Source organism: Pristis pectinata, chromosome 7, assembly GCF_009764475.1.
Source record: "Pristis pectinata isolate sPriPec2 chromosome 7, sPriPec2.1.pri, whole genome shotgun sequence".
NCBI lineage: Eukaryota > Metazoa > Chordata > Chondrichthyes > Rhinopristiformes > Pristidae > Pristis > Pristis pectinata.
Window position 1 is genome coordinate 11,022,344 of NC_067411.1, and position 21,384 is coordinate 11,043,727.

A 21,384-nucleotide genomic window follows, 5' to 3' on the forward strand; every position below is an offset into this window, starting at 1 on the left:
ACTTGTCCACCCTCTTGAATAACAGCCACTGCAGCAAAGCAGGGTCAAAGGGTAGTTGGCTGGCCTGACCTCTGACCCTCCCTGGCCGGGGGAGGCAGAGTGTGGACCTCTTGCCAGCCCACACGGACTCCTGGATCCACATATAGACTTTTTCCTCACAATCTACCTTGTTGTGACCTTGCACCTTATTGTCTACCTGCACTGCATTACATCTGTAGCTGTGACACTTTACTGTGTACTGTCATTGTTTTTACCTGTACTACCTCAACGCACTCTGTACTAACCCAACATAACTGCACTGTGTAATGAATTGATCTGTACGAAGGGTTTGCAAGACAAGTTTTTCACTGTACCTCGATACAAGTAACAGTAATAAACCAATACCAATCTCAACTAGCCTCCTCCTAGGCAATCCAATTTAATTGAATAGTAGAATGACTCTAGGCCTGAATAGCTTTCTTCTGATTACAGGATCCTTGTTACACAGATCATTCATAACAGCACCTCACCTATTGCAATGTATTATGACAGGAAAAACAGGTTTGCATAAACTTTGCCTCATTTTCATATGTATACGTGTATCTATTTTGTTTTCATGTGTGGGTGTATGAGACCTATAACTAAGAATGGAATTTTGATTAAGTAATGAATTGGGTGTTAACTTTAAAAGAGTTGCCAAATATAACAGCCAGTTCACAATATCGTTGACACCTTTGCTCCCAGAAATTCAGAATCTTCATTTGGGTTTGTGATAAAAATGATATTATAAATTTTACAGAATAATAATTGAGAGGGCTGACTTTTTAAATACGAGAATATTTTTAAGGTTATCCCTAAATTATAATTTTGTGGCTGAATTTTTTTGGCATTTCTTTTCCTCCTGAAGCTAACTGAGGGAGTTTGTGGCAAAGTGCCAGGACACACCTTTCACACACTAATTAGGATGGAAATATTCTATACTTCGGGTTCAGATAAAGTCATTCAGTCCACATCATTGCCACCAGAAAATTACCTACCCAGCCCAATCCAGGGTCATGGCTCTTCATGTACTTTTCCAAGTTCTTTTTAAATTTGACCAGAATTTCTGTCCATTCTGGCTTTTCAAGCTCTGGGTGAAATATTGTTTTCCTCATCTCCCTTTTAACTTTTCTACCAATTACCAGACATGATGGTGGCGTTTAAAAGATAAGATTTCTTTATTAGTCACATGTACATCGAAACACACAGTGAAATACATCTTTTGTGTAGTAATTTGGGGGGCAGCCCGCAAGTGTCGCCTCGCATGAACATGCAGGGAATGGTGGGATATGGATTATGCACAGGCAGAAGAGATTTACTTTGACTCAGCATTGTGTTCGGAGCAGACACTGTGAGCTGAAGGGCCTGTTCCTCTGCTGTACTGTTCTGTGTTCTACATTACCTTCAATCTCTGCTCCCTGTTTATTGACCCCTCTGCTAACTAGACCCCTTATAATCTTACACAGTTAAGTCTCACCTAAGCCTCTTCTACCTTAAATAAACAACCTTTGCCTATCCAATTTTTCCTCAGAACCACAATTTTTCAGTCCTAGCATCTTCATAAGTTTCCTCTGCGCCATCTCCAGTGTAATTACATCTTTCCTATAATGTGGTGACCCTGGAAACAGGGACCAGGAACATTGTTGGGTTTGAGGGTGGAGCCAGGGACCGGAAATGGGGCCAGGTGAGTGACCAGGCTCTAGAGCTGGTGACTGGGGCATAGTTGGGAACGTGGGGAAGAAGAGGGTGGGATACCTGGAGAGAGCCTTTTCCAGAGCCCACACGTGTGTGCATCTACATGCCAGTGTACTGCCTATACATGCACCCATTAGTGTGTGAGCAGTAATTCCCATGCAGAAGAGCCTGTTCTCCCTGCCACTGGATCAAGTCCTTGCTCTATGTAGCCCAGTTATTGGATAGTGTGCAACAGGTACCGCATGTTAAAAGAAACCACATGCAACCAACTTCCATTCCACAGTATGAGGTTTGGGACCTGGAGTGTCAGGACCCTCCCTGGTGATCCCAATAGCAACAGGCGTGAGTGTTGCTCTGATATCATAGCTCGGGTGCTCAAAATTCTTTGTCATCAACACTGCTGACCAAGCGACAGATGACTGGCAGGAAATGGCTAGTACACCTTCTTCCGGAGGTGCAAGCTGAAAGAGGAATGTCATCTTCATGGAGTGATCTTCACCATCAAGAATCGCCAGTCCAGTATCTTAGCAATTCATCCTGAGCGATTAGTGAATGTCTTATAATCCACCAGTTCACTCTGAGACAGGACCAACATGTAACAATCATCAGCGCACACTCCCCAACCCTTGAAGCTTCAGACAAAGCCAAGAAGGCCTTCTACTTAGATCCTAAAAAATTCTGGTCTGCATCCCAAAGGGAGACACACTGATCGCCCATGGGGACTTTGGTGTCAGGATGGTAAGGGGTGCAACCTTCTGGAAGGATGTGATCAGCGAGGAAGGTGGCGAGAAGATGAACTCCAGCGGGGTCCTGCTCTTCACAAAATGTAGCAACCAGAACTGTTCACAATACTCAAGTTATGATGTAATTAATGTTGTATACAGTTCCAGCTTCATCTCTCGGCATTTATATTCTATGCCTTGGCTAACGATTAAAAGCAACCCTTATGCTTTTTTTCAAACCACCTTTTCAAACTGTCCTGCTACCTTTTAAGGATCTACGCACATGCAATCTAAGGTCCCCTTATACCACCACATTGTTTAATTTCCTCCTCTTTATTGTACATTCCCTTGAAATTTTGCACTTTCCCAAATGCATTATCTCAAACTTCTCTGGATTAAATGCCATTTGCCATTTTTCTGTCCACAGTCAAGACCATCCACGTCTCCCTGCAGTCTAAACCTTTCCTTTTCACCATCAACCACAGGGCCATATTTTATATTATCTGCAAGTTTGCCCACTACACTTAAGTCTAAACCATTAACCCTTATTACCAAAAGGAGAGACCAAGTACTGGTCTATCAGTCCAAAATTACTACCATTTGTTACCTGGCGCTGAGTTAGTTTTGCATCCTATTTTCCAATTTCCCTGAGATTCCAAGGATTCTAATATTTTTGACCATCCTATCATGTGGGGGTTTGTGAAAAGCCTTGCTAAAATCATGTAGGCTACATCGAAGGCACGATTTGCACTGACTCTCCTTGTCATCTCCTCAAACAATTCAATCAAATTTGTCAAAAACATTTTCTTTAACAACATCATGCTGACTGTTCCTGATTAATCTGTGCCTTTCCAAATGAAGATTTATTCTTTCTCTTGGGATTGGTTATTAGTAATTTTCATACCACAGACATTAACGTGACTGGCATGTAATCGCCTGGTCTCTCCCTTCCTCCCTTTAAACATAATGGTACACATTAGCAGTTCTCCATGCTTTACCACTCCTGCAGCCAGAGAGGATTGAAAAATGAAGTCAGAACCTCTGCATTTTCCTCCCTTTCTTCTTTTAGTAGCCTAGGATATATTTCATCCATGCTTGGCGATATATCCATTTTCAAAGATAATAAACCCTGTTTACACTTCCCCTTTTACAATGTTTATCCCTTCCAATGTTTCACATTAGTTTGTTTTAAATACAACAGTAGTGTCAGATCTTTTTAGTGAAGACAGATGCGAATCATTCATTAAGAACCTCACCCACATCCACTGCCTCCACACATAGTTTATCAACAGGCTCTTCTCTTTCCTCAGTTATGCTTCTGATTATAGTTATCAGTTATCCTTCTGAGTTAAGCATTATAAAACTTTTTTGTATTTTCTGTTTTTACGTGACAATTTTGATTTTATAGCTGTCTAATTTTTTTTACTGATTTCACTCCTACACTTCCGAAACTATCCCAGACTTTCCGCTCTATTAAGCTCTTGGTGTATCTTATTTTGGCCTAGCTCACCTCGGCATCAAGAACCTGATCATATGGGAGTTTAACACAGTTTCTTGTGGGAAAACATTGATCCTGAACCCCTTTAATCTCCTTTTTAAATGCCTCCAATTGTTCCTAGACCCATTTACCTTCAAGTACATGGTTCTCGTCCACTTCTGCTAAATCACTTCTCAGTCTAACTAAACTTGCCTTACTTCAATGTAGAACATTTACTCCTATTTTAACTTTGATTTTTTTCACAACAATGCTAAATCTGACTGAATTATGATCACCACCACAAAAACCTTTCCCACTGATTCTCCTTCCACTTACCCGGCTTCACATCCTGAAACTAAATCCAAGATCCCCCTGCCCTTATGCTAACCTCTTGTTGGACTTGCTGAATACAGGCTAAAAAAATTCTCAATAACGATATTTCCTGCTGCTTCTTCCCTTACAGATTGCAGCAAAATTGTGTATCTGTATGATGTCCAAATGCACTTCACAGGAACATTATGAAGCAAAATTTGCCTCCAAGCCACACAGAGAGAAAAAGAATTACTTGCCATTTTTATTCTACCTTCTAACACCTTTTCAAGGCATCCCACAGCACTACTAACAGCAATGAAATATTTCTGAAGAACAGTTAATGTTGTAGAATAGAAAATACAGCAGGAAATTGACATGCAATCTCCACCAAACACCGATGTGGTTTTGATCGCATAACATTTTTTAGGAATGTTTTCTGAGGGAAAAATATCAGGATAGGTGACCAAAATTTGGGAAAAGGGATAGGATTTTAGGAATTTATTAAAGAAGGAAAGGGATGTGGAGTGAAACACTAGCAAGCTTAGTGCCTTGACAGTTGAAAGCATGCCTGTTCATTTGGTTTAATAATAATGGGAGATATGCAAGAGTGAAATGGAAGGTGTGCCCTCAAGATTAGATATCATTAGACAAGATCCCACATGGTTGGCTGAAGCAGGAGATTAAAGCACATAGGATCCATGGAGACTTGGTAAATTGGATTCAAAGCTTGCTTGGCCATAGAAGACAGAGGGTAGTGGTGGAGTGGTGTTACTCTGACTGGAGGTCTGTGACCAGTGGTGGTCCACAACGATCAGTGCTGAGACCTCTGCTGTTTTTGTGCTGTATAGAAATCATTTGGACAAAAACGTAGGTGGGCTGATTAGAAAGTTAGTAGATAATGCAAAAATTGGTGAGTTGTGTATAGTGAGGAAGGTTGTCAAAGGATTCAGCAGGATAAGGATCAGTAGGAAATATGGGCAGAGGAATGGCAGATGGAGTTTAATGGAAAAGTTTAAAGGAGATTAGCGAGGCAAGTTTTTCTTTTTTTTTACACAGAGTGTGGTAGGTGTCTGGAACACGTTGCCAGGAGAGGTGGTGGAAGCAGATACGACAGCAATGTTTAAGATGCACTTAGATAGGCACATGAACAGGCAGGAGATGGAGGGATATAGATCATGTGCAGGTGAATGGGATTAGTTTACAATTGGCATCATGGTCTGCAGAGAGATGGTGGGCCAAAGGGCCTGTTCCAGTGCTGTACTGTGCTACGTTCAATGCTCTAGGAAAGATCCTTTAATGATATTGAAGTCATTTTGGCTGTTCAACACTGTTTCCTCTGGTGAAAAGAAAGACTACCACGAGATAAGGTTTCTGGAGTTGCTCATAGAGCCAACATTGCAGCCAGTGGCATTGTGTTTACTTAGCAAACCGTTTACAATGTTTGAACTGGAAAGTATTGTTAACAAATACACATATAGCTTTCACTCCCTTAAGTCTCATTGGGGAATAAAGAATTATTGATGCAACAATGCTGTTAATACCTGGGACCTTCTCAATGGATGGTCACAACTTGATGTAAATGCCAACGAGTGTCTGGTGGGACTCTCCACTACTAACTGTGGGCCTGCAGGTAGTTTCCTGACCCACCTACAAATGGCAAATGGTTGTGCCACAAAGGATCATCTCAGTTCTACCGCAGAAAACTCACCATCATGTACATAAAAATTAGCCAGGTTTGTGAAAAAATGAGAAAGATGACCATTTCCACAATAGCAGGACTGAAGATTAGAGCACTGACTGCTTTTACATTGCAGCTAAGTCTTTGGAAGGTAAAATATGGTTTGAAAAAGTTGGCCAACAAAATCCAAGCAGATTTTCCTGGAATCTCTCATTGAGATACAACTTATGATGCTTGTTCTGCTAGCAAGTTGGGGAAAAATGATTCTTAAAACTGTTGGCTAATAGCAGTGCAGTGGGGTGGGGTCTACTGTCTGCTGCCAAGACCATGCTGGTGGTCTGCCTTAGTGAAGCAGATAGCAAAAGGTAGCAAAATGTTAGAAGTGATGCATGAAGAAAGAAATAAAAAGATTGATTCTCCAGCTGGATTTTCCAGACAAGGATCGCCAATGTTCTGGGGCACTGGGTAAGGAAATTGCGGTCCTGAGGTACTTGAAATTCCTGTTTAAATATATGGGGCTTTGAGCTCATCATTGTTCATCCAACATTCCCTGGGAATTCTGCAGCAGTGTAGTTTTAGCCCATTTAGCCAGAATGTTACAAGCTAAATTACCAGGAAAAACTGGTTGAATTTTGTTGGCCAACTTTTTCAAACCATAAGAGTCCTAAACTCTAGAATTCCATCCCTCAACATCGCCTCTTCAACATCTCTGTTTCCTCTATTAAGAGGCCCTTTAAAGTGTATCCTAATAATCTCATGGATATGGTATCAAATTTTCTTTGATGAAGTTCCTGCAAAGTGCCTTGAGATGTTTCAGTACACTGAAAGTGCTACAAAAATATAAGTTGTTACAAGTTATATCCCAACACATTGGCCATCAAGTGAATTAATTTCCTTTTCATCTTTGATGTCCTAAGTAGCCGGAATGCTGGGAGCAGATTATCCCAACCTCATTGTGCCTTTGTTCTAATATATTCTCCTTTGACCTCAGATATTCACCTTTGGTTGGCGAGAGGACATTCGGCCTGGAGAGCCACTTCACACCAGGAAGTTTTGTTTTGATGCTATCTCCCACAGCAGCTCTGTCACTCTGTATGACTGCCATGGTATGAAGGGCAACCAGCACTGGCGTTATCGGAAGGCAAGTAACACCCTTGTACTGCAATGATTGAGGACGTTGTACAACCACTCCCTGTTACCTTCCACTGCAGCAAAAATAGCTTTGCTTTCCAATAGTGTTTTTAATACAAACAAGTAAATCATATTTTATGGTTGTGATTATAAACACAATCTGACAGTGAGGGAACTGAGGTACTCAATCAAACATAGATTCGAAGGAACCCCTTAAAGCAGAAGAGAGGTGCAGAGGCCTAGAGGTGTTTGTGATGTGCTATTGACAATGTTTCCACTGTTAACCTTAAACACACAATCCTTTTCTTAGTTTACTTCCGTAGGTTCAATTCATCCAAACCCGATATCAAACCTGAATACATCTGTTTTTCCCTTTGAAGTAATTGCTTTTAAGCTTTCTCTGGTTCTAGATACATTGCAAATATTGGCCGACTCTTCGGACCTATTCCCAAGGAAATACTGAAGCGATGACATTGTCCTGAAAATTCACCACTGGTTGGTGGCACTGAATGTGTGTTATAGTTGTTTCGGTGCACAGTACCCTGCCTCCGACCAGGAATTAATTTCTAGGCAAATATTAGTTTCCCAAAGTAAAACTGCAGTAAATGTTTCTATTAAGTACAAAATATTTAAAAAAACATACTGGCAAGACAAAGGGCAGCATGATCAAAACTGGTTTCAGGTTCACCAAAGACTTGAGTTTAAAGTTCTGATCACTGTCTCAACCATATTCCTGGCTCAGTTTCTGCGTCCTTCTCCAGTCCTCTATATTTTTGCAATTCTGATTTCTCGCATGTCCCCAGTTTTCATCCCTCCACCAACAATGGCTATACGTTCAGCTACCTGGGCTCTAAACTCTGGGATCCCCTCCATAAACTGTCCACTCCTCACCTCTTCCTCTTGAAAGCTTCTCAAAATCCCTCTCTTCCTCTGAGCTTTTGTCATCAGGTTCAATATCTCCTTCTCTGACAATGTAAATTCTTGGCTGATGAAGTGGTCTTGTGATGTTGTTCTAAAATTAATGCAAAATTTAGTTGACATTGAAAAATGGATAAAATATGCCCGGTGTATGACCATAGAAAATCTGACTGCCTTGCATACCACTGGGAACCATGCACTAACCCAGTATTTGTACCTGTTTACTACAGTGAAACAAGATTTTTACTTTTTGGGGGTGGGTTGTGGTGGATGTTGGCAATAAATTCATTTACTTTTAAAGTAAATCAAATGCACGATAGGAAATTATAGAAATACGTTTGTTCTACAAATCAGAACCGTTATAGAGGCCCCTTTATCCCTGTAACCTCTACCACCATAAACTATTGAGCAACAATGACATGTAAACAGCATCTTGTCCTAGCATCCATCCAAATTGTGTGTCTATTACCATCTGGAGACATAAGATACTGCAGATCCTGGAATCTGGAGCAAAAACCAAACTGCTAGAGGAACTCAGCGGATCAGGCAGCATCTGTGAAGGGAAATGAATCAACATTTTAGGTTGGTTGAGAGCCTTCATGTTGTGTCTCCCTTTTACTCTTTACATGCATTTAGAATATTTTGGGTTTCCCTTCTTTGTTTACTGACAGTGTTTTCTCATCTTCTTCTTTTGTCTCCCATACATAGTTTAACTTGAAGTCGATGCTCTGTGTCAACTGGCTAGGGCACATTGAGGGAACTGGGGTATCTTAGACCACTCAGAATCAGAATCAGATTTATTATCACTGAAGTATGACATGAAATTTGTCGTCTTGTGGCAGCAGTACAGTGTAAAGACATAAAAATCTGTAAATTACAAAAATAAATAAATAGTGCAAAAAAAGGCATATTGAGGTAGTGTTCATGGGTTCATAGACCGTTTGGAAATCTGATGGCGGAGGGGAGGAAGCTGTTCCTGAATCATGGAGTTTGGATCTTCAGGTTCCTGTACTTCTTCCCTGATGGTAGTAATGAGAAGAGGGCATGTCCCAGATGGTGAGGGTCCTTAATGATGGGTGCTGCCTTCTTGAGGCACTGCCTCCTGAAGATGTCCTCGATGTTGGGGAGGGTTGTGCCCATGATGGAGCTGGCTGAGTCTATAACCCTCTGCAGCCTCTTGCGATCCTAATCATTGGAGGCTCCGTACCAGGCTACGATGCAACCAGTCAGAATGCTCTCAACCAAACATATATAGAAATTTGTAAAAGCCTTTGGTGACATACCAAATCTCCTCAAACTCCTAACACTGCCACTTTGGTATGGCAAGCAACATGTTATCTTCTGAAGCAATATTTGAAGGATAGGGTAGTAAACAGGTCAGGCCTATATACGACTCCTGACCCATAACAATGTGATTAATTCTTAATTGGCCTCTAAATTCTCCTAGCAAGCCACTGGGTTGGATCAAAGTTGGCCAACCATGGGTTGCCATGGTAATAAGGAACTATATCACCAATATTTCATTAACAGCACAATGGCGATACATTCACCTCAAGGAAAGCAATGGCATTTATGCATAGGTACTCAGCGTCTTCCGTCACCACCACTATATCCTCTAGGCAAGCAGGGACAAGAAGAATGCTTTAAAGAGTGACTTAAGCAATATCTGCTTTAACTTAATCCTTTTCATTTCCATTGGGTGTTCCTCCCCACCACCCTTGGGAAACCTGTAGTGCCTACTTTCGTGTTGTCTCTAGTCATGAGCAACTCATGAGTCAGCACTGAGCTAATGTGAAAGCAGTACAGTAGATCATCCTTTCTCATGGATATGCACAGTTTCCTCCTGCCATTGCCCATGGATCATGCACATGGACACAATGGTGTAATTCTGCAAGCTAGTAATACTGGCAAAACTCCAACTGTCTCGTTAACCCGACATCTGAGTTATAAGTGTGTGTCCCAACTAGTACAGTGCAATTTAAATTATACTGCAATTCAATACAAATGCTTTCCAAAGCTGAATAAAAGTTAAAAGGGTACATAAAAAGATTAGCAGCACAGTGGCACTGCAAGTAGTGCAGCTGCCTCAAAGCTCCAGCAGCCTGGGTTTAGTTCTGTCCTCCAGTGTTGTCGAGTCAAAATCAGAATCAGGTTTATTATCACTGACATACGTTGTGAAATTTGTTGTTTTGCAGCAGCAGTACAGTGCAAGACATATAAATTACTATGTTACAAAAAATAAATAAAGAGTGCAAAAGAGGAATAACGAGAGAGGATTCATGGACCATTCAGAAGAAGCTGTTCCTAAAATGTTGAATGTGGGTCTTCAGGCTCCTGTACCTCATCCCTGATGGTACTAACTCGAAGAGGGCATGTCCCAGGTGGTGAGGGTCCTTAATGATGGATGCCCCCTTCTTGAGGCACCACCTCTTGAAAATGTCCTCAGTGGGGGTGAGAGTTGTGCCCGTGATGGAGCTGGCTGAGTCTATAACCCTGTGCAGCTTCTTTCGATCCTGCACATTGGAGCCTCCATACCAGGCGGTGATGCAACCAGTCAGGATGCTCTCCATGGTACATCTATAGAAATCTGGAAGAGTCTTTGGTGACATACCAAATCTCCTCAAACTTCTAACGAAGTAGAGCCACTGGCATGCCTTCCTTATGATTGCATCAATGCGTTGGGCCCAAGATAGATCCTCCAAGATGTTGACACCCAGGAACTTAAAGCTGCTTACCCTTTCCACTGCTGACCCCTTAATGAGGACTGGTGTGTGTTCTCCTGACTTCCCCTTCCTGAAGTCCACAATCAATTCCTTGGTCTTGCTGACGTTGAGTGCGAGGTTGTTGTTGCGACACCACTCAACCAGCCGATCTATCTCACTGCTGTACGCCTCCTCATCGCCATCTGAGATTCTGCCAACAAAAGTGGTGTCATCAGCGAATTTACAGATGGAGTTTGCACATTCTCCCTGTAACCACTTGGGTTTCCCTTGGATGTTCACATTTCCTCCCACATCCCAAAGATGTGCTGGTTGTTAATGAAAAACATTATGATGCTGGAGGAACTCAGCAGGCCAGGCAGCATCAGTGGAGAAAAGCAGACGGTCAACATTTCAGGTCAGGATACTTCTTCAGGACTTTCTCTTCCACGTGCTGGTTGTTAGGTTAATTGGCCACTGTAAATTGCTCTTAGTGTGTAGGTGGGTGACAGGAGAATTAGAAGCTGTTAATGGGCATATACAAGAGATTAGGTTACAGGGAAATAATGGGGGAATGGAATTGCTCTTTGAGTGTCATCATAAAGTCAATGGGCTGAGTGGCCTTCATTTTCTTTGGAGAGGGTGCAGAAGAGGTTCACCAGGATGTTCCCTGGAAAAGAGAGTATTAGCTATAAGGAGAGGTAGGACAAACTTGGAGTATCAGAGGCTGAGGGGCAACCTGATAGAAGGATATAAAATTATGAGAGGCATAGACAGGGTAGATAGTCAAGAGTTTTTTCGCCCAGGTGCAAATGTCAAATACTAACAGGCATAGGTTTAAGGTGAGAGGGGGAAAGTTTAAAGGAGATTTACGTGGCGTTTTTCTTTGTTTACACAGAGCAATAGGTGCCTGGTACTCACTGCCAGAGGTGGTGGTGGAAGCAGATATGATAACAAGACTTAAAAGACATTTAATACAGGCAAATGGACAGGCAAGGAATTGAGAGATATAGACCACATGCAGGCAGATGTGCATGGCATTGTGGTTGGCATAGACATCCTGGGCCGAAGGGCCTGTTCCTGCGCCATACTGTGAAATATGAACATAACCTGAGAGTTGTTTCACCATGTACTGGCCTGAGAATAGATTAATTCTGAACTTTTTAAATCATACCACCTATCTATTTCCATTTTTGTAAATTCAGCTGGCTATCTCGGATAAACCAGAGCAGATGAAAGTAAAGATGTAATTGTATGTCATTGATTACAAGAGGAGGGAGTTGTACCATGCCACAGAACCCCCACGTGAGACCCTGGAGAATGCATTAGATGCATTGCTAACATATTGCAACTACCTAGAAATGAAACAGTTGACTGTTCAGCTAGTTAAACAGCTCTTTAAAAGAACTGGTACAGGCATGATGGGCCAAATGGCCTGTTTCTGTGCCGTATGCTTCTATAACTCATTACATATAATCTAGTACTTTTGCAGATACAAAAATCCACTGTAACCATTTTTACACATGCTAATTGAAGGAATTCAACAATCTCACCAAACACTCTGGCAGATGGAATGATGTTACTCTACTCCAAGTGTTCAGCCTTCTGAGTTCTTTTCTAGTCTATAGAATGGATCTTGAACTCAGGTCTCTGGATTGTTAGTCCAGGCCTCCAGGTTACTAGTCCAGTCATTTAACAACTACATCGCCACCGTACCCTTCAAGCCCCAAACAACACATGGCCTTTACCTACAACTTCCATCTCTCTATAAAAAAAGATGCAGAGTACATAAACCAAACATTTATTTAAAAGCAACTGGTTAGCCCCATGCTGGTATTGGTATTGGTATTGGTTTATTATTGTCACTTGTACCGAGATACAGTGAAAAGCTTGTCTTACAAACCGATCGTACAGGTCAATTCATTACACAGTGCAGTTACATTGAGTTAGTACAGAGTGCATTGATGTAGTACAGGTAAAAACAATAACAGTACAGGGTAAAGTGTCACAGCTACAGAGAAAGTGCAGTGCAATAAGGTGCAAGGTCACAACAAGATATATCTAATTCTAGAGATAATCAAAACATTTTGTCTACATTATTAGTATATTTCCGAATACTAAAACTTATCAGTGCAATAGTGCATTGCAAAGATATTTATAATACCTACAGAAAGTTTTGGAAGTACAAAACAGATCAGGCAGCATTTATAGAATGAGTAAGGTTATGGTGATAGAGGGTCACAGACCCAAAATATTGACTGTAACTCTTTACACAGATGCTGCCTGACTTGCCGAGTTATTTTCTATGTTTGATTCAGATTTCCAGCATCTGCAGTTTTTTTTATACTTCAAGGGTACAGTGGTGTTGCAGCGGTTAAATTACTAGACTAGCACTTCATATGCCCGAGTTCAAGTATCACCATGGCAGCTGTGGAATTTTAATTCAGTTAATAATCTGGAATCTGGAACAACTTGCTTCAGTAATAATGAATTGAACTGTCACCTGGTTCACAAATGCCCTACGAGGGAGGAAGTCTGCATACCTCCCCTGATCTGCCTTATATGTGACTCCAGATCCACCCCATGTATTTTACTCTTAAATGTCCTCTCAAAATGGCCTGGAAAGTTGCACAGATGTAGGTCATCTGCACCTTCTCTGTGGGCAATTAGTGATAGGCTATAAATGCAGGTCTTGCCAGCAATTCCCAGATTCCCAGAAAATAAATATATAAAAAAATTGCAAGCTAATGCTTCACTCTTTAATGCAACACAAACTTTCCTAACATTTCTAAAATTAAATGGTTATGCCCAATAGTTTTCCGACATAAATGAAGAGATTCAATTCAAAGCATGTGTAAAACATAGAGCAAATCATTTCAGAAGCTATTTCACAAAAAAAACGGTAGCTTGCACTTTTAAGTAGAAACCGACCTGCAACTTTCTTGTGAATGAAAAAATAGGGTTAGTGATAATAAGCGACTGAGAAAAAAATGGAAAAATTCAATGGTAAGTAAAGTAGAAATCTATATTTACAGCTAAGAGCTGACTGAAGAATTTACTGCATAACATTTAACCATGGCAACTATATAAATGTAATCAAATAAGTAATTTGTGGTCGAGAATCAGTAAAATTATCATGAAAGCAAATGGATTTTTTTACAGCAATCCAAAAGGTAGAATAATATTCATCAGAGGAGCAGCTTTCACAAGACTGGTCCAATGCAATGGCCTTGACTCTTAATGCAGCTGTCAGAACAACAGCAAATCTCACCCACGTTCTAAAGAGAAACAATAAATAGTAAAACCTAAATTGAGGAAGTTAGTCCAATAGTAAAGTTTAAAATCATGAGCTGAATATACATCTAACACATTTAATCTTCATTGATAACATAGAACATGGATCATAAGAAATAGCAGCAGAATTAGGCCATTCAGACCATCAAGTCTGCTCCACCATTCGATCATGGCTGGTTTATTTTTCCCTGTCAATCCCATTCTCCTGCACTCTCCCCATAATCTTTGATACCTTTACTAATTAAGAACCTATCAACCTCTGCTTTAGGTATACCCAATGACTTGGCCTCCACAGCCGTCTGTGGCAATGAATTCCACAGGTTCACCACCTTCTGGCTAAAGAAATTCCTCCTCATCTCTGTTCTAAAGGGACATCTTTCTATTCTGAGGCTGTGCCCTCTGGTCCTAGACTCTCCCAACCACTGGAAACATTCTCTCCACTTTCACTCTATCCAGGCCTTTCAATACTCGGTAGGTTTCAAATGAGATCCCACCTCATCCTTCTAAACTCCAGCGAGTACAGGCCCAGAACCATCAAACAGAACAGCACAGGGATAATGACGTCTGCATTGAACATGATGCCAAATTAAACCAAATCCATTCTGCCTGCACATGGTCCATATCCCTCCATTCCCTACATATTCATGTATCTATCTAAAAGTCTCCAGAATGGCACTATTTTATCTGCTTCTATCACTACCACTGGCAGCCCGTTCCAGGCACCTACTACTCTCTGTGTAAAAAAAATTTGTCCCCTCATTTCAATGCATCCTCTAGTATTCGAATGCTGAATAAAATGACTCATATTAAGTTTACATGGAGTTATAGCCAATCGCTATTCCACAATGTTTAGGGAGAATCAGGAGGGATACCTTTCAACGTTCCCCCCCCCCCATGAGGTGACTCCTGAGTCAAGGATGATAGATTTGAAATTAACATTTGATATAAACTTTGAATCACAAGATTACGGCAATGGAAGCAGATGAGGAAGACTTGCCAGACAATTATAACACATGCATTGTAGTAAATAAATTACTGGACTAGCAGCCAGATTTCTAGAAAATTGATGTAGACACGTGAGTTCAAATCCCACCGTGGCAGCTAGAGAATTTAACTTCAAGTAAAAACATAAATCTGGAATTAATCAAAATTCTGGGCCTCAGTGACAGTAATCATGATACTATTGGATGTCCTTTAAGGAAGAAAATCTGACATCCATACTCAATCTAGTTCAAGTTCAAGATTATTGTTGTCATGGGCATAAATGACACAGGGTATAAGTGCCATGAAAATTAGCTTTTTGCAGCAGCAGCACAGTACATTACAGGACAAGAACAAATGTGAGTTAACACAAACTTAAGTTAATACAAATTATACATAACCTACATGTGTTCAAAATAAACAACAAAATAAACATAACCATATTAGTGCAAGTTGAGAGAGAGAGAAATAGTCCAAGGTAGTGTTAGGGCTTCTCAGCTCAGTTCAAGAACCTGATAGTAGTGGGAAACCTTGAGGTGTGGGTCTTCAGACTCCTGTACCTCCTGCCTGATGGCAGCATTGAGAAGAGGTCATGGCCCAGATGATGGGGGTCCTTCATGATGGATGTTGCCTTCCTGAGACATCGCTTCTTGTAGTTCATATGTGACTCTAGGCCCACCAATGTGATTGACTCTTAACAGCCTCTACTCACTTCAGAGGCGATTGGAAATGGACAATAAATTCTGGCATTATCGGCAATGTTCCCATCCTATACATGAAATTATCATATCACCTCCAGCACAGATCTATTGAGAATACTGGCTTTCATGGTATTATATGCCTGGTCCCTCAGAGGAGAGGTTAATAATTTCAAGTCCCCTAGATAATAGGTAGAAGGTTTGGAAGAGGACGAGTTGAACAAATACATTTTTCACTCCAAAGACAAGTGAGGTCTTGAACTCATTAGTAGATGGAGTCCACATTTGAGGTCCCAAAACCTACAAAACAATGGAGTGAGAGTTGAAAAGTGGAACTACTCTCAATAGCTCAGCAGGCATGGAGACAGCAAATCAGTGGCCTTCTACCATGCCATGAATTATTATGACACCATGGTGCAGTGCGAGTACTCTTACTTCTGAGTCAGAAAGTCAAGGGATGAAATCCCACTCTATGTAGGGAGATAGCAGATAGCTGTAGGAATAATAGGGGTGTAATAGTAGGTGCTTTTAACTTGCCTAGCATTGACTGGGACAGACATAGTTCTGAGGCATTAGATGGGGCAGAATTTGTTAAATGCGTCCAGGAAAGTTTTCTCAAGCAATATGTAAATGGCCGTACTAGAGAGGGGCAACACTTGACCTCCTCTTGGGAAAGAAGGCTGTGCAAATAGGGGAGTACTTTGGGACCAGTGACTATAATTATATTAGTTTTTAAATAGTTATGGAAAAAGATAGGACTGGTCCACAAGTTAAAATCCTAGATTGGGACAATGCTAATTTTGATGGCATTAGACAGGAATTTGCAAATGCCAATTGGGAGGCGCTGTTAGAAGGTAAAGAGATGTCTGGCAAATGGGAGGTTTTAAAAGTAAGACAGAGAGAGCATAGGGCCAATATGTTCCTGTTGGAGTGAAGGACAAGGTTGGAAGGATTAGGGAACTTGGTTGACGAGGGACATTGAGGCTCTAGTCAGGAAAAAGTAGGCATATGTCAGGAATAGGCAGCTGAGATCAAGCAAATACCTTAAGGAATACAAGGAATGTAGAAGTACGCTTGAGAATGAAATCAGGAGGGCAAAAAGGGGGCATGAAATATCCTTGGCAGAAAAGGTAAAGGAGAATCCCAAGATATTTTGTAAGCATATTAGAACAAAAGGGTTGCGACGGAGAGAATGTCCCCTTAAGGATCAGTGTGGTCGTCAATGTGTGGAGCCACAGGAGATGGGCAAGATCTAAAATGAATACTTCTCATTTATATTTACTGTGGAGAAGATCATGGAAGTTAGGGAAATAAGGGAAGAGAACAGGGTTGTCCTGAAACACATCAGTATTACAAGCGGAGATGTTGGTGGTCCTGGGGTGCATAAGTCCCCAGGGCCTGACCAACTGTATCCTAGGACATTGTGGGAAGCAAGAGAAGAAATTGTTGGGGCACTGGCAAAGATTGTTGTACCCTTTCTTAGTCATGGGTGAGGTACTGGGAGACTGGAGGGTGGCTCATATTGTGCATTTGTTTAAGAAAGACTGCAAGGACAGACCAGGGATCAGGGGTAGACATCTAGGTGATGCTGTTTGAGGGCAAAGGGAGTTTAGTGAGCGTGACCAGAAGTGTCCCACCCAGGGTGAAGCAACCGGCCCTGTGACACCACTTCGACTCCCCACAGGATGCCGGTGAGGCTAACATCAGTGGTAGGAAAGGTACTGAAGGGGATTCTGAGAGACAGAATCCCTCTGCATTTGCAAAGGCAAGGACTTATTAGGGATAGCCAGTATGGCTTTGTGCATGAGGAATAGTATCTCACAAATTTGATTGCAGTTTTTGAAGAGGTGACCAATAGGACTGATGAAGGCAGCACGGTAAACATTGTCTACATGGACTCCAGCAAGGCCTTTGACAGGGTCTCGTCTAGTAGGCTGGTCCGGAATGTTAGATCACATGGGATCCAGGGTGAGCTGGCCAATTAGATACAGAATTGGCTTGGTGGAAAGAGTCAGAGGGTGCAAGTGGAGGATTGTTTTTCAGGTTGGAGGCCTGTGACCAGTGGTGTGCTGCAGGGATCCATGCTGGCTCCCTGTTGATTGTCATACTGTATAAGTTAATGATTTGGATGAGAATGTGGGTGACATAATTTGTAAGTTTGTGGATGACATCAAAATTGGTGGTGTGGTGGACAGTGAAGAAGCTTGTCTGAGGTTACATCAGAATCTAGATCAACTGGAAAAGTGGCAAAGAAACGGTAGATGGAATTTAACTCAGGCAAGTGCATTTTGAGAAGTTGAACCAGGGTAGGGCATTCATAATGAATGACAGGTCTCTGGGGAGTGTTGTAGAACAGAGACTGAGGGATATAAGTACATAGTTTCTTGAAAGTGGCGACACAGGTGGACAAGGTGATGAGGAAGGCCTAAGCCATGCTTGCCTTTGTTGGTCAGGGCATTGAGTACAAGAGTTGGGACATCATGTCACAACTGTACAAGTTATTGGTGAGACTGCACCCGGAAATATTGCGTGCAGTTCCGGTCATCATATTATAGGAAGGATGTGATTAAGCTGGAGAGGGTGCAGATAAGGTTCACAAAGATGTTACTGTGACTTAAGCTATAAGGAGAGATTAGATAGGCTGATTTTGTTATCCCTGCAGCATAGAGAGCTGAAGGGTGACCTTACTGAGGTTTGTAAAATCATGAGGGGCATGGGTAAGGTGGATGGTCACAGTATTTTTCCTCAATGTAGGGGAATCTAAAAGTAGAGGGCATAGGTTCAAAATGAGAGGGGAAAGAATTAAAGAGGATCAGAAGGGCAAGTTATTCACATAGAGGGTGGTGGATATATTTAACGAACTCCAGAGGAAGTGGTTGAGGCAGGTACAATAACAACATTTAAAAGACGTTTGAACAAGTAGATGGATGGGAAAGGTTTAGAGGGACATGGTCCCAATAAAAGCAAATGGGACTAGCTCAGGAAGTCACCTTGGTCAACATGCACAAGATGGGCCAAAGGGCCTGTTTCTGTGCTGTACAACTCTGACTATGACACTTAAGAGATTTGAGCATAAAATCTCGGGTGCAAAGAGAACATAAGAGATAGGAGCAGGGGTAGATCATACAGCCTCTTAAGCCTGTTCTGGTATTCAGTAAAGTGTGATCTCAGCATCAATTCTACTCTCCTGTCTGAATCCCATAAATCTTCAAAGATCCACCTCATCTCTTATCTCAGCTTTGCAGTGCTATACCTACACAACACAATCTTTCCGATGCCATCTTTCAGATGAAACAGTAGATCAAGTGCACATATAATCTCTTGGGTGGATTTGGCAGATCCTACGACAGTATTTAGAAGAGGTCATTTTCACTTTTCCTCTATCCTTTGCAGTATTTATCTTTCAACCAGCATTACTGAACATATTATATTATCACCATTACATTGCTGTTTCTAGGCACTTGCAATGGACCAAGGCTACAATGCAACAAGTTTATAGTTTAATAAATGTATTTAATTGGTTTAGTGTTTGTGGAATTCAGTGATTGTGAATGGCATTTTATAAAGTCTTTCCTTACATGCTGGGTAAAATTCCCTCTACATCCCAACTTTGCACTTTTCCACTGACTCAGAAGAGTATTATTAAAGTGAATTTTCATTCTTCCTTTATGGCTCAGTACTGACAATTTTGTAAGGATTTACTAGATGATCGAAGGATGAGTTTGGCCTGTGGATTTGTGGCCTCCTAAAACTGACGTGCGCATACAAAATAATCCCTATTAACTGAACACAATCCAAATCTACAATGCTGTAATCTCCTCTTTGTAGACCTTGGCTGCAGTCTGCCCATGAAAGGAAATAAATGAAGCTACTCTGAAAATGGTACTGCATTTATGCGGAAAGAGCCAGATCACTTTGGTCATGCTCAATATATCATTATAACATTCACCTCCCCTCCCCACACCCCACACACTAATAAATGGCTTAAATTAATGTTTTGAACAAGTGATTGTTTTGTTGAAATGTATACAAACTTAAGAGTGAATCATAAGCAATTGGAAGGATAATTGGTACGTTGGCCTGCTTTGCAAGAGGATCTGAGTACAAGAGTGACAGGGTGGATGCAGCAATGATATTTCTGGCCGAGGTGTCTAGAACCAGAGGTTACAGTTCTAAGGTAAGAAGCAGGCCATTCCGGATTGAGGGAAGAAGTTTCTTCACCTAGAGAGGTACTGTAGCCAAGGTGGCTCCGAAGGCTCAGTTATCAGTCTGTCATGAGATTGAGAGATTTTTGGATATTAAGAAAAGCAAGTGACATAGGGATAGTGCAAGAAAGCAGGGCTGAGGTAAAATATCAGTCATGACTTTGTTTAAAGGTGCAATAGCCACAAGTGGACTGAATGGCCTATCTGTCCAATCCCCATCTCTGTAATCTCCCAGAACCATATAAATCCTCTGAAATCTCTGCCCTCCTCTGATTCTGGCTGTTTGCTTGTTCATCCACAAATTTAATCCTCGCCTCCTCTGGATTTCCTTGTCCTGAAAGGGGCTGCAGAGGCCCCTACTTCTGGAATTTCCTCTAACTGTCTCTTCCATTTGGTCTCATGCATCAGCAGAGTCTGCCTGACCTTTCCTGAGCATGCTTGCTATTACAGAGCCACAGCTGATAGCAGTGGTTTTGCAAGAGCATCTGCATGATGTTGGGTCTTTTATCTCAGACAATTTTTGAAGCCTTCAATTTGAAAGTGTATAACGGACAGGCTGTCCCCGACATATAGACACCCGGACATAATAAGCTCCTATAATATTAAATTCAAAAGTCCAACATGCATTCATTCCTTCGAACAGCGTGACTAGTTTCTTCTTTCCGCTTATAGTAATTGTGCTTTCTTATCAGTCTTATGTGCTTTTGATGCCATTCATTTACAATACTGTAGAGGTATGGTTACCATATTGAGTGATTGTTGTGTATTTTCTGACTTTAGTCGATTTTATCTGTAAAAACAGAACCCGTTCGTTACTCGGGAACAGCCTATAACCAGAAACTTCTTCCTAATGTTTTAATCCATCCATGTATCTCTTCCTAACATGTACATTCTGACAAGGGATTGCAATGGTGTGACAGCTGCTTGTTACCGTAACCATGTATTGCACTGGTACTGACAGCTCATCTTTCTCTGTCTTTTAACATTCCTTAGGATAAAACCCTTTATCACCCAGTGAGCAACAGCTGCATGGACTGTAGCCTAGCTGACAAGAAGATTTTCATGAGCCGATGTAACCCCTCAGTGCACACTCAGCAGTGGATTTTCCAACACGTCAACGTGACTGTTCTGGACAAATTCAACAGTAACTCCAGCTCGTAGGGATATCTTTGCCGTAGCGGAGATTGCGCACATTTGGCAAGTCAGTCCTTTGGCTGGAACTGACAGCGTCCAGATCGATTCGTTCAGGTGTCGAGTTTCGTAGGTACAGGGGTAGGGATGCGGGGAGGGGTGGGGGTGTGTGTGTGTGTGTGTGCGCGTGTGCGGGGTGGGCCGGCGGGCTCATTTCTCAGGATCGGTAGTAGCCGTAGCCGAAATCAAGAATGCAACTGACGCACTTTGGATAGAAAGAAAAAGAACCTCACCAGCTGTCACGAGAATGTGGAAAGGCTCGAGAGGGCTCAGGAATGCCTTGCTGGTCAAGAGCGGACAGATTTTACTGGTGCACTGGACTTAACGAAAGAGAGCTGGAATTCTGCAGATTCTCAGGTCAATCC

General features: G+C 41.7%; 1 protein-coding gene across 2 annotated transcripts in view; it reads left to right on the plus strand.

Annotated features, from left to right (window-relative positions):
* The window catches only part of galntl6 (polypeptide N-acetylgalactosaminyltransferase like 6), a 1,051,879-nt gene extending 1,030,890 nt beyond the window's left edge, over positions 1-20,989 (plus strand). For both annotated transcript variants that reach the window (XM_052019321.1, XM_052019322.1), the window contains exons 11-12: positions 6,894-7,043; positions 20,822-20,989. In XM_052019321.1, coding sequence (XP_051875281.1) covers positions 6,894-7,043; positions 20,822-20,989 — 318 coding nt within the window. The remainder of the gene's footprint in view (positions 1-6,893; positions 7,044-20,821) is intronic.
* The last annotated feature ends 395 nt before the right edge of the window (positions 20,990-21,384 follow it).